The following is a 13,623-nucleotide window of genomic DNA, read 5'->3' as shown; positions in this document are numbered from 1 at the left end:
TAAAAAATTATCCACTGGGGGGGTGGTGAAGTAAAGCTCAGAGCCCTTTTGCTAAAGGTGTTCCATAATCTCCAATTCTGATTCTCTGCCTCCATCAAGTCACTTGTAGCCACTTATGATTAGACACTCGATGAACTGGTCTTTTATAAGTATCTCTTGAACACCAACTATGTGCCTGGTCCCATTCTAGGTGTTGAGGATACATCAAACAAAACAAAGAAAACGGCAAAAATTCTTGTCATCATAGAGCTTACATTTTAGTGGAGGGAGATATATAGAACAAAATAAGCTAATTATGTAACATATTAGACAGTAATAAGTACTGAGATGAAAACAAAGAAGGGAAAGGAGATAAAAAGTGATGAGAATGCAGTAGGTGTGATATTTTGGACAGGGAAAGCCTCATTAAAAAGGCACTGGAGCAAAGACAAGAAAAAAGTGAGAGCAAGCCATGCCAATATTTGGGGAAGAGAATCCCAAGCCAGGAAAGGGCAAATGCAAAGCCCTGAGTCATGTAGAGGATCTAGGATATCCACTTGGTGGTGTGGGAGCAAAACGGAAAACAGTCAAAAGTCAGAACGTTTTCTTTTTTTAAAGTATCTAGCTTTTTTTTTGAGTAAAATAGGGAAATGTTGGGGGTTTTGAACAAAGGAATAAAGATCACTTTGAGTTTTGTATTAAAGATCAGTCTGACTGCTGTGCTGAGAACAGACTGTAGACAGGGAGACCAGCTGAGAGGTTATTTTAATATTCCAAGTTAGATGACAATGGCTTAGGACCAAGGTGACAGGAGAGGAATTGTGTGTTGAAAATAGTGAGATTCTGGGCATTATTCTTAAGGTAGGGCAAACGTAATCAATATATGGATATGGGGTGTTAAAGAGTTAATGAAGACTCCGAGGATTTCGGCCTGAACTACTGGAAGGATGGTGTGCCTATAAACTGACATAATTGAAAACAGCAGGAATGAAGATTGTGGATATGGGAACTGAGAAGTTCACAAGTTCAAGTTGGACATGTTAATCTGAAAAATTACTTTGGACAGCCAAAGCATAGTATTTGAAGACATGAGACTGGATAAAGAGTTCAAATAGTGAAAAGGTCCAAAGTGTTTTTCCTTTGGGGCACTCCAACACTAAGTGAAGGTGTATCACCAAGAGACTGAGTAGAAAAGCCAAGGACGTAAAAAAGAAAACACAGACGGCATGCTGTTCTAGAGAGTGAAGGAAGAAAATATTTCAAGGAGCTGGGTCAACTGTTACTATAAGGTCAAAGTGAGCAATGATAATTACCTTTTGAATTTAGAAACATAGAGGTCATTGATGTCCTAAACAGAAGCATTTTTAGTTGGGTAGAAAGGGTAAAACCTGATCAGGGTGGGCTAATAAACTTGAAAGCAGCAAAAGTCAGTATAATTTTTGCTTGGCTCTTGTTTCACGTACCTACTGGGAAGCATTTGTCAATTCCCAAAAATGCAATTTTTCAAATATACATAAATGTTACCCAAGGCAAGATCTGTATTTAAATGTAGCTCTGCCTAGTGACCTCATTAAGCTGAGGAACTGACAAAGCAGTCCGCTGTATATTTAAATAAGCAGCACAGTAAAAGCATAATTTTAAACAAATTCATTTAAGGAAAAAAAAAAAAAGAGCACGTTATCTTTCCTGGCAGCATTGATATTTGTTGCAGTCCTAAGTGACAGTCAACTTCCACTGCCATTGCAGCTTCCTGAATAGCAGTAATTGGATGTAATAGTTTCTTCAAGACATATCTCATGCCAAATTTTACATTGTTTTATGTGGGAAAGTCCAGGAATACTGAACACAAAGAGTTTACTTAAAGTTTAAGAATCTTAAAAGATCCATACAATTGTCTTCAATATTAGAAAATGCTATTACTAATTTCTTAATGCATTTATTCAAAACTGCTTAATAAAATGTTTGTCTTTCAATTACTTAGCTATTTGTAACTAATGTGTAGTTTTTTACACTTTTAAACTTGGAGGTGATCTGTGCCAAAGCATCCAGTGGTTCCCAACATGGGTGGAAATGAGACAATTTTGCCCACTAGGAAACATCTGGCAATGTCTACATGCATTTTTGGTTTTCATAACCTGGAGAGGGGAAGAGTGCCACTGGCATATAATGGCAGAGGACAAGGATGCTGCTAACTATGCTAAAATAAAAATGCACAGGACAGGCCACTACAGCAAATGGTCTGACTCAGAAAGTCAGCAGTGGCGAGGCTGAGAAACTCTGCTCTGGAGATTGAAATTACCCAAGACACAGGAGCTTAAAAGTATGGACAGTCAAGTAACTGAAATGCACTCTACATTCATTTCAAGACTACCTGGGTTCAAATACAGTTGGCCCTCCACAACCATGGGTTCTGCATTCATGGATACAGACGGCTGACTGCACTATGCTACTTTATATAAGGAACTTGAGCCATCTGTGGATTTTGGTGGCTGTGGGGGTAGGAGGGGGGTGGGTGGCCTGGAACAAATCCCCCATATACCGAGGGACGACTATATCCACATCTGACTAAGAGAATGAACTGGAATAATTTAATCCAAGTCTTGGTTTCCTTACTGTTTTTGAAAAAAATTTAAGTATCTGATATAATCCATATAACATTTAATTCAGTTCCTGACATGTAAAATGTGCTATTACTTTGTAAACACAAAGATTTATTATACCTACATATTAAAATCCAAAATTGTCTCACTAAATTCCTCAAGTTTCTATAATGTCATGATTTACATATACCTATGTGGAAACTTGATATATGACATGGTTAATTCTTGATTAGCCACCACTGAACCATTGAAATGTTCTGCTCATCTGATCATTTGAGATCCAGCTAAAAGGTCAGAGCTATGTAACAGGTAACATCAATATACACCCAAACATTTTCTCTTACCAAATTCCAATTCCACAGCCCATTCTTAAAAAGTTAACTCTCACTCAAAATTGCTACTAACATACTTTCTAGCCTTTAAAAACCTGCCAAGGCTCAGCAGAAGTTCTCAAGAGCTCTTCTTGGCCACTAGTTCCATGGTTAGTAGTGATGGACTCAGATCCAACTACAATCCCCAGCCAGACCACAGCGACTAACAACCTTAAAAATCTTCAGCAAAGAGAATGCCATGGTAAAAACCAGCATTAACAACTGCACATACTTCGACATCAGCCAGTAACAGAAATCTAGAGGTTTTCATTTTGCCCATGCCAAAGAGGCTTGAATAATCTTGCCAGTCTACATTTGATTTCCAGTTCTAGTTCTTAAATATGCCCTAGTGTTACCAATGGCCTACACACAAAATAAAAGTGTTTTATTACAGCAGCTTAAAGTCTTATTTTCAAATTACACGAATACACAGAAATTCAAGAAACTCCTTAAATTCTAATAGTTTATTTCCTATACCCTAAGTTATAAAATTCAGAGTAGAGTTTCAGCATTAAATAGTGACACACATCAAGTTTCAAACTATTTATTAATCAGTGTAAACCCCATCACAATACACCAACAGGATTTTGTGCGTTTAGAGGGGAAATATTTCCTGGTTAAGTGGAAAATTGTGCGGATGGCTTCTGGAAGACCTTCATTCTAAGCAGCTTTATAGTGAAACATTTCATTTAGAAGTCTGGACCTTCTTTCTTCAGTTTGCTGTAATCTACATTCACTGAGTAGAACTTGGAAAAGAAAAAAGATATTTTAGATAATCAATCAAATACACAAAGATGGTATAGAAGTTTAAGATTATTTTTATTCAGCTTTCTATAGTAACAATTACAGACATTAATTTTGTATTAGGAATATTTAACAATATAAAAGTCATTCAAACAAAGACATTAAAATTCCAGTTCTTTAATAATGGTTTTGGTAAGGTAAAAATATTCAATCTTCCTCAGAAGAGCAGTAGTAGTATAATCTGGTAGAACCTATAAAAAAATTCTTCTATTTCAAGGTGAATAACTATGAATTTCTTCTGATATATACTTCCAATTCTTATGTTTTTACTTCCATCTCCACTACGTACACAGGTCACTCTCCAACAGAATAGCGAAATACCAGTTATCATCCCTATTTGGTTAGGAAAGGGCTATAAATTTAGATGGGAAAGATTTATAGCAATAAAGATTGGCTAGTAATATAAAGTAATACTTTGTTGTGTGTGTGTATCCATAATTTTTAGATACAAATTGGCCTGCTTTGATGGCTTTTCTGTCCATTTTCTCTCTCTCACTTAGACATTTCCTTAATTTCCTAACCCAGAATGCATCAAAATCAAATTCACACCTGACCACCTTTGGTACAAAAGCTTTTAAACAGTACAGTATTTCTGCTTTTAAATAATACTGTATTTTGCAAACTTTGTAATTTCCATAAATTTCCTTATATTCAACTTAAATTAATTTTAGAAATATATCTTACTATCATTACTTAAAATAACTGCCTCTAACTCTCAACAACTTTAAAAAAAATGATTTATACTTGATACTGCTCTAGAATTCCTACTGAGGAAACATTAGGATTTATACATAAGCTAAGATTTATACATAAGCTATAATCTTGAGTTTACTCATTCTTGTGCCAAAGAAGACTGAATTGTGCTGTAGTTACTTGGAGACTACATTATTTAACTCCAAAAGAACCAAAACTGCAGAATTATCATCATTTTCTTCAGTTTTTAAGGAAGAAGCTCATAAATCTGTGTCCATTATTTCTTCAAACCCTTTTATTTCTCCAAACATACCCTAACTTCTTTATCTCTAATTGAAAAATTCTTATTTTATTTGACTTTAAAAAAAAGAAAAATTCCCAGGTTGTGAAGCTTATCCTTGAGATACGTACACAGACTTTTATCAAGTTTATAAACATAAAAGTATGAATCAGTCATAAAGCAGTATTTTTTGTTCTGACAGTGTTCTCCTATGAAGCAACTGAACTAGACAATGAGACTTAAAAAGAAACTGTATCATCTCTTACATATTAACAAAATATTAAAGGGAATATTTATAAAAGGAACTGCAGGTTATATTTTAAGAAATAAATATTTGTTAGGCTCTTCTAATAGATCCCAGGCACTGTAGGCAGAATGCTTTATGTTTATCTTAATTATCACAACCTTACTCATTCTTACTTTATAAAAGAAGACACTGAAGATCAAGTTATATGACTTGCCAGAAGCAGGATCAAGCCCCTACACCCAAGCAGAGTGGAAAGGTCACAGAACCTCTGCTAATTTTCTCAACACTAAGCAGGTTTCTGATGTATTTGCTTTTATTCGGTTCCATGTGCCAGTATCAAAATACTCCGTTGAAGTATTTTCAAATCTGATTTATTTTTCAGCTTCCATGTCCACATTTCTTTTCTCAATTTAATGGTGGCTACCTTTAAGTTTTTTGTAACAACAGCTGGGAAGGCACAACATATTCTGATCTTGGCTTTGGGGCATTTTATTCAGATGATAAGTGTTGCTAGGCCTTTAATGCTTAAATCCTATTTTAGTCACCTCTCTTGTTTGTATTAGTTAGCTTCTCCTAGATTGTGAAGTAGCAAAAAATAACCACCAAATCTTAGCGGCTTATAAGAAAGGTCTATTTTTCATTCACATTATATGCCATTTATAAGCTGACTGCCCTGTGTTCTCTTCATTCTAATCCTGGGCTGAATGAGTAGCCCTTAACTGTCAATTTGGTCTCATGACAGATGGAAAAGAACAATGGGGGAACTACACACTGGCTCAGAAGTGGCAGATAGCACTTCCCCTCACTTGATTTGCCAGAGCAAGTCACATGGCCAAATCTGATGTTAATGGGCCAGAAAAAAAATTATCTTAGGTGAGGGGAAGTGAATGATAGAGAAAGAATAATCTAGTCTACTAGTCTTCTAGTCTAGAAGCAGTAGTAGGCATCATCCACTCCAGGCTCACAAGCTTCTGGACCTGGTTCCCTTTTATTTCTGCTTGCAAATGTCCCAATTCTTCTAAACTCATCTCTTGGCAAGTAGAGCCAGCAACAGTCCACAAACATCCTGTTTTCCAAAAATCTTTTCTATAACAAACTCTTTAGGCAAATGGTCTTTCCAAGTAACAGCAGGTGACACCTTATCAAATATTTTGCCATTACACGATTCATTTTTCCAGGCTCTAATACCAGTATCTTAGCTATTCACAGCCCAGTCTATGCTGCACACATTAGTTTTTTGTTGCTGCAACGTTCCATTTCCAGCTCACATGGCCTCATATTGGCAGGTATTTTCATGTTCCAGAACATGATAATAATTAGCTTCATTATCATAATTACCTGAGAAGCTTTCTAAACTACATACGCAGAGACTCCAATATGCTCTTTGGTGGAAGGACTAAAGGCCTGTTTTGTTTTCTTTTCTTTTTTAAAGTTTATTGGATGTGGAATCATTTTCTCCAGAATGGACTAAAATTTATAGGAGAGAAAAAACAGGATGCCAGTGTATCATTTTTTGAGTCAAAATGTGACACAGATTAGATGGTTCACTTCAGCTTCACCAGTGCATTTTTGTTTGTTTCTTGTAGCAAGATCAGTTTAGAGACTTGGAAGCCAAATTATAATCAGAAGGTTGAGTGGACAGCTTGGAATCTGTAAAAGGTGACAGTTGTCTTAAAAGTTGTTGTCATCAGTAATGACAGCATCCATCTCCATCAAGGAGGTATATCTGCTAAGGGGCCCTGAACACTCCTCGGTCAAGACACCTCTTCTTGAGAGTGCTCAAAGAAACTGCTATTTTTTGATGAAGCAGCCTGGTATAATGGAAAATTCATGGCAAGTTATATACTGTAAATGGGTAAATTGTATGGTATGAGAATCACACCCTAATAAAGCTGTCCCCCACCCTTTTTGACATTGCAAGGATTGTTTCTTTGTATGCAAAAATTTTACAGGTAAGTAAAGCTGTGTTTGGGGAATCAACGGTCTCAGATTTTTAACTACATGGATGGACCTTAAGGGCATGATGCTAAGTGAGATAAGTGAGACAGAGAAAGACAAATACTGTATGATATCACTTAAATGGAATCTAAAAAACCTGAACTTGTAAAAACAGAAAGCAGAATGGCAGCTACCAAGGGATGGGGGGGCGGCGGGGAAATTAGGGAGATGTAAAGGTACAAACTTACCACTATTAGATCAACAAGTTCTGGAGATTTAATACACAATATAGTGATTATAGTCAACAATACTTTATTATAAACTTCAAAGTTGCTAAGGAACTATCTCTTAATTGTTCTCAACACAAAAAAGTGATAATTATGTAACATGATAAAGGTGTTAGCTAACACTACTGTAGTAATCACAGTGTAATACATAAATGCATCAAACAACAAGTCGTACACCTCGAGCTTATACAACGTTGCAGGTCAATCATGTATCAACAAAACAAATTAAAAAAAGTAAGTGGCCTCAGTCCATGAAGTTATTCTTTGGAAGAGTAGTTTCACAAACCAGTTTTCCAGAAAGATGTTAAAAAGTTTATCTAGAAGGTTTATGGTAAAATATAAGTTTCAACTGATTTTCATTTCTTCCTACTAATTCTCAGCTGAAATATGTCAACCATACCAAGAAGAAAGAACAGCCAACCAAACTAGCCACTAGATTAGTGCTACTCAAAGTGTGGTCCATGGACCAACAGCATCAACATCATCTGAAACCTTATTAAAAATGCAAATTCTCAGCCTCCGCAACAGATCAACTGAATCAGAATCTCTGGGGATGGAGCTGAAGAAGAAGATGCCTATGTATACTGAGGTTTGAGAACCACTGCACTACACTACCCAAGAACAAAGAAAATATTAAACAAGAACTATACTCTTTTTTTTCTTAGTCGAATCAGTACAATTAAGACATTATCTTCATTTCACATACAGAGTCTAAAGCCTGTGAATAAAATCCTTAGAAAAAATATTTATCAGAAAAATATGCCATTCTAATTTCACAGAACAATCTAGCAATTCTTCTAAGTTCATTGTAACAGAATCTTACTTGCAGATCCAATTTCAAAAAGAACCTACCCCATGACAAAGTTTATTAAAATACAATTTCCAGCAATTTTGAAGCAATTTTGTAGCTTACCTTGTACTGATCATTGGGACCCAGTTTGTTCCAGGGTTCTGGGTTATTCTTTTTGTCCCAACTAAAAGAAATAAAACATTATAACTGTTAGAGTAATAAAACACTATTTAAAACAGTCTTGTACTCAAGAAGCTAACATTTCAAATATATCAATCCCACCTCCTATCAGGTGAAGGACGGTGTTATTTTCATTATGGAGTTGAGAGGATTCATAATAAGCAATCTCACATAATCAATCAGAAAAAGGTACAACACAGAGCCTCTTGGGGCAGTTGTCCTTGTCCCTATCCCTGTCACAAAAAAAACTTTACACTTGGCTTTTACTAGTGTTTTCTATTTCATCAATGAAGTGATATATAGAAAACTGTATAGAAAAACAATGAAACAACCTTTTCCATGCCTGTTCTTTTACAACTTCAGAAAGAAGCATTCCCTATTGTGGAACACAGGCAAAAAACACTTAAACATACCAGCAACCCTGACTGTTTTATAAAAAGTTATTATTATCTCGATCCTCACGTTACAAAATAGGTATAAGCAGTTCTACTCAACCAATGAGAAAATGAGACTCAGAGAAATTTAGATAATTTCATGAACCAGGAAAAGTAAATGACAACAGTAGAACCGGGATCTGAACTTACTGTATGACAACAAATTTCAGGTTCTTTCTACTACTTGATGCTGCCTCCCTAAAAAGGCTGTGGCTCCTGAATCAGTTTGATAAACCATCAAAATTCTAAACATTTTCAAGCACTTACCTGACATCTGGATTGAACAACGCCAGGCGCAAAACATACAGTGCTGCTCCAGTACCTCCCGCTCCAATAAATAGGAAGAGGGGGATCAACTGGAACCAAAAACAAAATAGACAAGAATCAAGAATCATCTTCAAATACCTACATACTGATAAAAATAAACAGAAAGACTACAGTAGTTTCTACACATTGATTTCCAAGTCTCAAGCCACCTTTTTATTTTTTTAAAAACTTTAACAGCTTTATGGAGATTTAATTTACATGCCATAAAATTCATTAATTTCAAGTATGAAACCACCAATGATTTGTAGTAAATTTATAAAGTTGTACAACCATCGCACGATACAATTTTAGAACATTCTCATCACCCCAAGAATCTCTCACGGCCACTGCAGTCACTCCCCATCCCCCCCCCCAGCCTCAGGCAACCACTAATCTGCATTCTTTCTATCTCTACAATTTTACCTTCTCTTCAAACGTCTTTTTAATCTTGTCTTAAAATTTGAAAAAATATAGACCTCATATTGAGATAAGATTTCTTATAACTACATTCAAAAGAAAGAAATGTAATTTCCAAAGGATGTAAAGATAATTCTGGTTTAAATGTAGAAAAAGTTACATTCAAATTTTAAATTTTCCCAGAAAATATATCGCCTTCTTCACTTAATATTTATACATCACTCCCATTAAATTTCCCAACTCAAGGCTTGCAAAACAAGCTCTTGGCAAATGACTTAAGCTTGCTTCGATACAGACGTTACGAAAAATAAAAATTCTGTTAAATAAAGAGTCTGAATGAGCAAACAAAAACACACCTATTATAAATACCGGTTTTACGCATAATCTCTGAAAACGTACTGCTACCAACGCTTAATGCGTCGTTAGGCAACTGGGTTTAAGATAAAAATTAAATACTGCGTAATTGATTTTTAGGGCCACAGCACGTTTATATGCAGGGAAAAATGTGAGATTCAAAAGAACTCAACTGCGATTAAACTCCACACTACAAAAATCCTCCCAAATATCAAGACGTCCAGACAAACTGAGCATTCCAAGATTAGGGACCTTCATATTTGCCTCAAAGCCTCATGGTGCAATGCAGTGAAAACGAGACTCTAAACAGCACAACAAATAGGGTGCCTGACCTTTCCTGGTCTTTAACCCACACAGCGCACAACTATCCCTCTTGGTCCGACCAACCTGCAAGAGGACGCGCGCCCACCACACTGTTCCAACATTTTATTTTCCTCGAGAGCGTCCCTCACCTTCCGTGTGCCAGGCCAAACCCCGCAATGCAAGGCCTGGAAGGTCAGAGCTCAAGGTCTTGGGGCAACCAGCAGAATATGACAAAGTGAGACAGGGTCCAGCCCCGAGGAACGGTAAAAGGCTGCGAAGGAGAAAGCTCAGGGGAGGCAGCCGCAACCCGACACAGGATGCACAAGTGAAAACACTGGGAAAGGGTTTAAGAACTTACGCTAGGATGCTTCTTGGCCTGACCGATGATCTGGCGGATCATGGCTGCGGCAGAAGCCTCGAGTCCAGACGGAGAGAACGACAAACTTGCAAAGCCCGGGACTGAACAGCCTTCGCGCCGAGGAAGGGCGGACGTCCAAAGTCAACCAGCACCTCCTATCTGAAGGACCCCTGCCTCGGAGGACGGCTTGCGACAGGAGGGCCCGGATAAAGCTGTCCTAAACAGTGCCTGCTTTGATCCAGCAGCTCTCGCGCCCGCCTAACCTGTCCAAACCAACAGCGTTCAACTGCAAAGTGAAACATTCTCATTCCTATGCTACTCATACTTCTGATGGGTAATTTTTTGCGTCAAAAGTAGAATCCTCCGATTGACTACACAGGCACTTGCTCGGTAGGCCCCGTGTTTAAAGAGGGGGCGGACAGGCGGACGCACGGGCCTCGTGCTCTGCGAGCCGGGTCCTTTCACTAGCCTCCAGGGAGCCGGGTCGGCGCGCCGAGACGCTGGGGACGCGCGTGCGGCTCGGGCGCCGGCTGCTGTAACTGCCGCTGAGGGAGCTGCGAGGCGCCTTTGGCTGCTGAGCGCCGGGCGTCTGGAGGGCAGGTCGAGTCTTTAGCCGCCGAGGTCAGCCACTGCGGTTTAAAAATACTGCAGCTGTTTCCTGTCCTTGACTGTCGTTTACGGGCAGAAATTAGAAACTAGTAAATGACTTAAAGATGGCAGTTGTCCTGTCACTGTGATCTGTAAACAGTTCCTGAGCCTCGCTTAAGTGTTCAACGCTGCAAAGACCTTTGCGACATTGCCACTATTCTCTCCCCGGGCCTGAAATTGAATTCTAAAAATATGTTTTTATTGGTCGTGTCGCTACACATAATCTTTTCCTGTACCCCAATACAATTGTCATTTATCTGTTTGTTTTTGTTTTTTAACCCGGAAGTCTTCCCTGAGACGGGCTTTAGTGGACACTCTGAACCCCCTCCAACCCCATAGGTAACTTACAGCATCAATCAAATGATCACACAAGTAATTGGGCCTGGAAAGAATAGGAAAAGTCACCTCTGAAAAAGTAATGTTAGACCTGAAGGAGTAGACATTAACCGAGTGAAAGGAAGGATGTAGATATACAGAAGAGAGGTAATAGGAGTGACGGTCTGAAACTAAAGAGACTTTTTTGAGAAGCGGAAGGAGGTCTATACGTATGGTTGGAACTTGGAAAGCAAGGTGGGAATCAGATCTGCTGGACCAATGGTCATTTACACAGCATGGGTTTTATGCTGAGAGCATTAGGGAGTTAAGCAAAAGCAAGATGTTGTGCTTTTAAATGATTGCCTGGTCTATGAAGAATGAATTCGAGGAGATAAACATGAAAGGGGAGGGACTGGTTAAGGGGCCATTACAATAGTCCCTGTGAGATAATGGTAGCTTGGACTAGTATAGGGGATGTGATGATGACGAAAAGATTCCAGAGATATTTAGGATGTAGCACCAAGACTTGGTGATTGGTCAGACATAGGGGAGTGGGAAGATGGGGGAGTCCAGGATAGTTTCAGAGGTTCAGTTCTGGCTGTGTGGATTTTGATGCCTATTATTGAGATAAGAAACAATAGAGAATGATGGATATGTATTTATGTAAAACTCAAGTGGACTTCTGTAGGGCAGAAGAGACATATAAACTAGAAGAATACATTTAGGACTCTATTTATTTATTTATTTAAGCCCACCACGCGTCTTGTGAGATCTTAGTTCGCCAACCAGGGATTGAACCCGGGCCCTCAGCAGTGAGAGTGTGGAGTCCTAACCACTGGACCACCAGGGAATTCCCTAGGACTCATTTTATTAATAGGAAATGAAGTCATGTGACTGAATGAGATTGTTTAGGGAGAGAAGGTTGAGTGACAAGAGAGACAAAGGACGTGGAGCTGGGGAATGCCAATATGCAATGCTTAGGAGAGGGAGATATGGCTAGCGAGGTAGGAAAAAAATAATAAGTGGTGATTATTAAGATGACATGTCATGAAGCTTTTGAAGACTGGTGTCTTTTTCATTCATTCAGTAAATCTTTATTAAGTACCTACTCTGCATCTGGCACTGTTCTAACTAGGGAGATAGCAGTGAACGAAAAAATTGTTCCTCCCGAATGGAGTTTACATGCTGGTTAGGAAGACAAACCATAAACAAACAATTCAGATAATTTTAGAGAGTAACAAACCAATAAAATACAATAATGAGAGAGAAGGACATGGGGGAGTGGAGGAAAGAAGTTTACTTTAGTGAGAGTAGACATGGAAGTTTCCTCTGAGAAGGTAATATTTGAGCTGAAACCTAAATGAAAAGAAGGAGGTAAACTGCTGAAGATCTGAGGGAGGAATATTCCAACTGTCAAGAAAAATGGTTTTGAGATTTTAAAAAATAATAAATAAAATGCTCAAGGGAGGCCAGTGTGGCTGAGCCATAACAAAATGAGATCAGAGAGGTTATAAAGGTCTCTCTGACATTGACCTTATAAACTATGGTAAGGAGTATGGTTATGTTAAAAGAAAATATCAGCACAAAAATCATAAAAGATACTTAGAAGTGAACACAGAAGCCTGATAGCAATAAGTATAGGTAGGCTTTCATTAAAGAAATTAGAAGCAGAAGACCTTTCCTTGCAATATTTTATTTTTAATGATAACACTTGGTAATAAAATAAGTAGGCATACAAGAATGCCACTGTTTAAGGGGCCATTGTTAATAAGAAAGTAAAATCCAGTGGCTTTCTGTTAATAAGAAAGTAAAATCCTGTGGCTTACTCTTTTGTCATTGACCTAGTTTCTAGAAGTAACAATAATATAGGTAGTCAAGTGATGCCTTTGGAATTGTTAACAAAGCAGGGTTAGAGAATATAAATTTCGTTAAAAAAATTTTTTTTTTGGCCATGTGGCTTGGGGGATCTTAGTTCCCTGACCAGTGATTGAACCCGGCCCTCTGGCAGTGGAAGCGTGGTGTCCTAACCACTGGACCGCCAGGGAATTCCCTAAGTTGCATTAAAGATTAACCAAAATGTCCAATTGTAAAAGTTTAAATTTTGCACATTAAAGTTAGGGGAGTCTGTGAGCAATATTTTAAGCAGAGATTGGAAGATTAGAAGTGACAGTCTGGAAAAAGAAGCCATAGTAGAATATACATATTGTAAAAACAAACTTTAGCTTTAGCAGTAGGATTGGTATGTGTGGTAGATTATATTGTGTACAAATACCTGCTGCCTCTCCCTGGAAGGGGATATCACTTACTTGCCTCATTAAT

At 38.0% G+C, this 13,623-nt stretch overlaps 1 protein-coding gene across 1 annotated transcript; it reads right to left on the bottom strand.

Annotated features, from left to right (window-relative positions):
* Positions 1-3,480: 3,480 nt before the first annotated feature.
* Positions 3,481-10,503, bottom strand: NDUFA4 (NDUFA4 mitochondrial complex associated). The gene is made up of 4 exons (XM_060020453.1): positions 10,342-10,503; positions 8,871-8,959; positions 8,113-8,173; positions 3,481-3,696 (listed from the first exon to the last, which is right to left on the bottom strand). The coding sequence occupies exons 1-4, from the start codon at positions 10,381-10,383 to the stop codon at positions 3,640-3,642; spliced, it is 249 nt and encodes an 82-aa protein (XP_059876436.1). The 5' UTR covers positions 10,384-10,503; the 3' UTR covers positions 3,481-3,639.
* Positions 10,504-13,623: the final 3,120 nt, after the last annotated feature.

The sequence above is a fragment of the Delphinus delphis genome, chromosome 9 (assembly GCF_949987515.2).
Source record: "Delphinus delphis chromosome 9, mDelDel1.2, whole genome shotgun sequence".
NCBI classification, from domain to species: Eukaryota; Metazoa; Chordata; class Mammalia; order Artiodactyla; family Delphinidae; genus Delphinus; species Delphinus delphis.
This window is presented reverse-complemented; position numbering and strand designations above follow the sequence as displayed.

What these genes read in the sequence shown, in the direction of transcription:
- NDUFA4 (XM_060020453.1), bottom strand. Translation starts at nt 10,383, where the DNA reads ATGATCCGCCAGATCATCGGTCAGGCCAAGAAGCATCCTAGC. An exon ending in AGGCCAAGAAGCATCCTAGC is followed by an intron (nt 8,960 to 10,341) that starts GTAAGTTCTTAA and finishes TTTTGGTTCCAG; the next exon opens with TTGATCCCCCTCTTCCTATT. An exon ending in TTGTTCAATCCAGATGTCAG is followed by an intron (nt 8,174 to 8,870) that starts GTAAGTGCTTGA and finishes TATTTCTTTTAG; the next exon opens with TTGGGACAAAAAGAATAACC.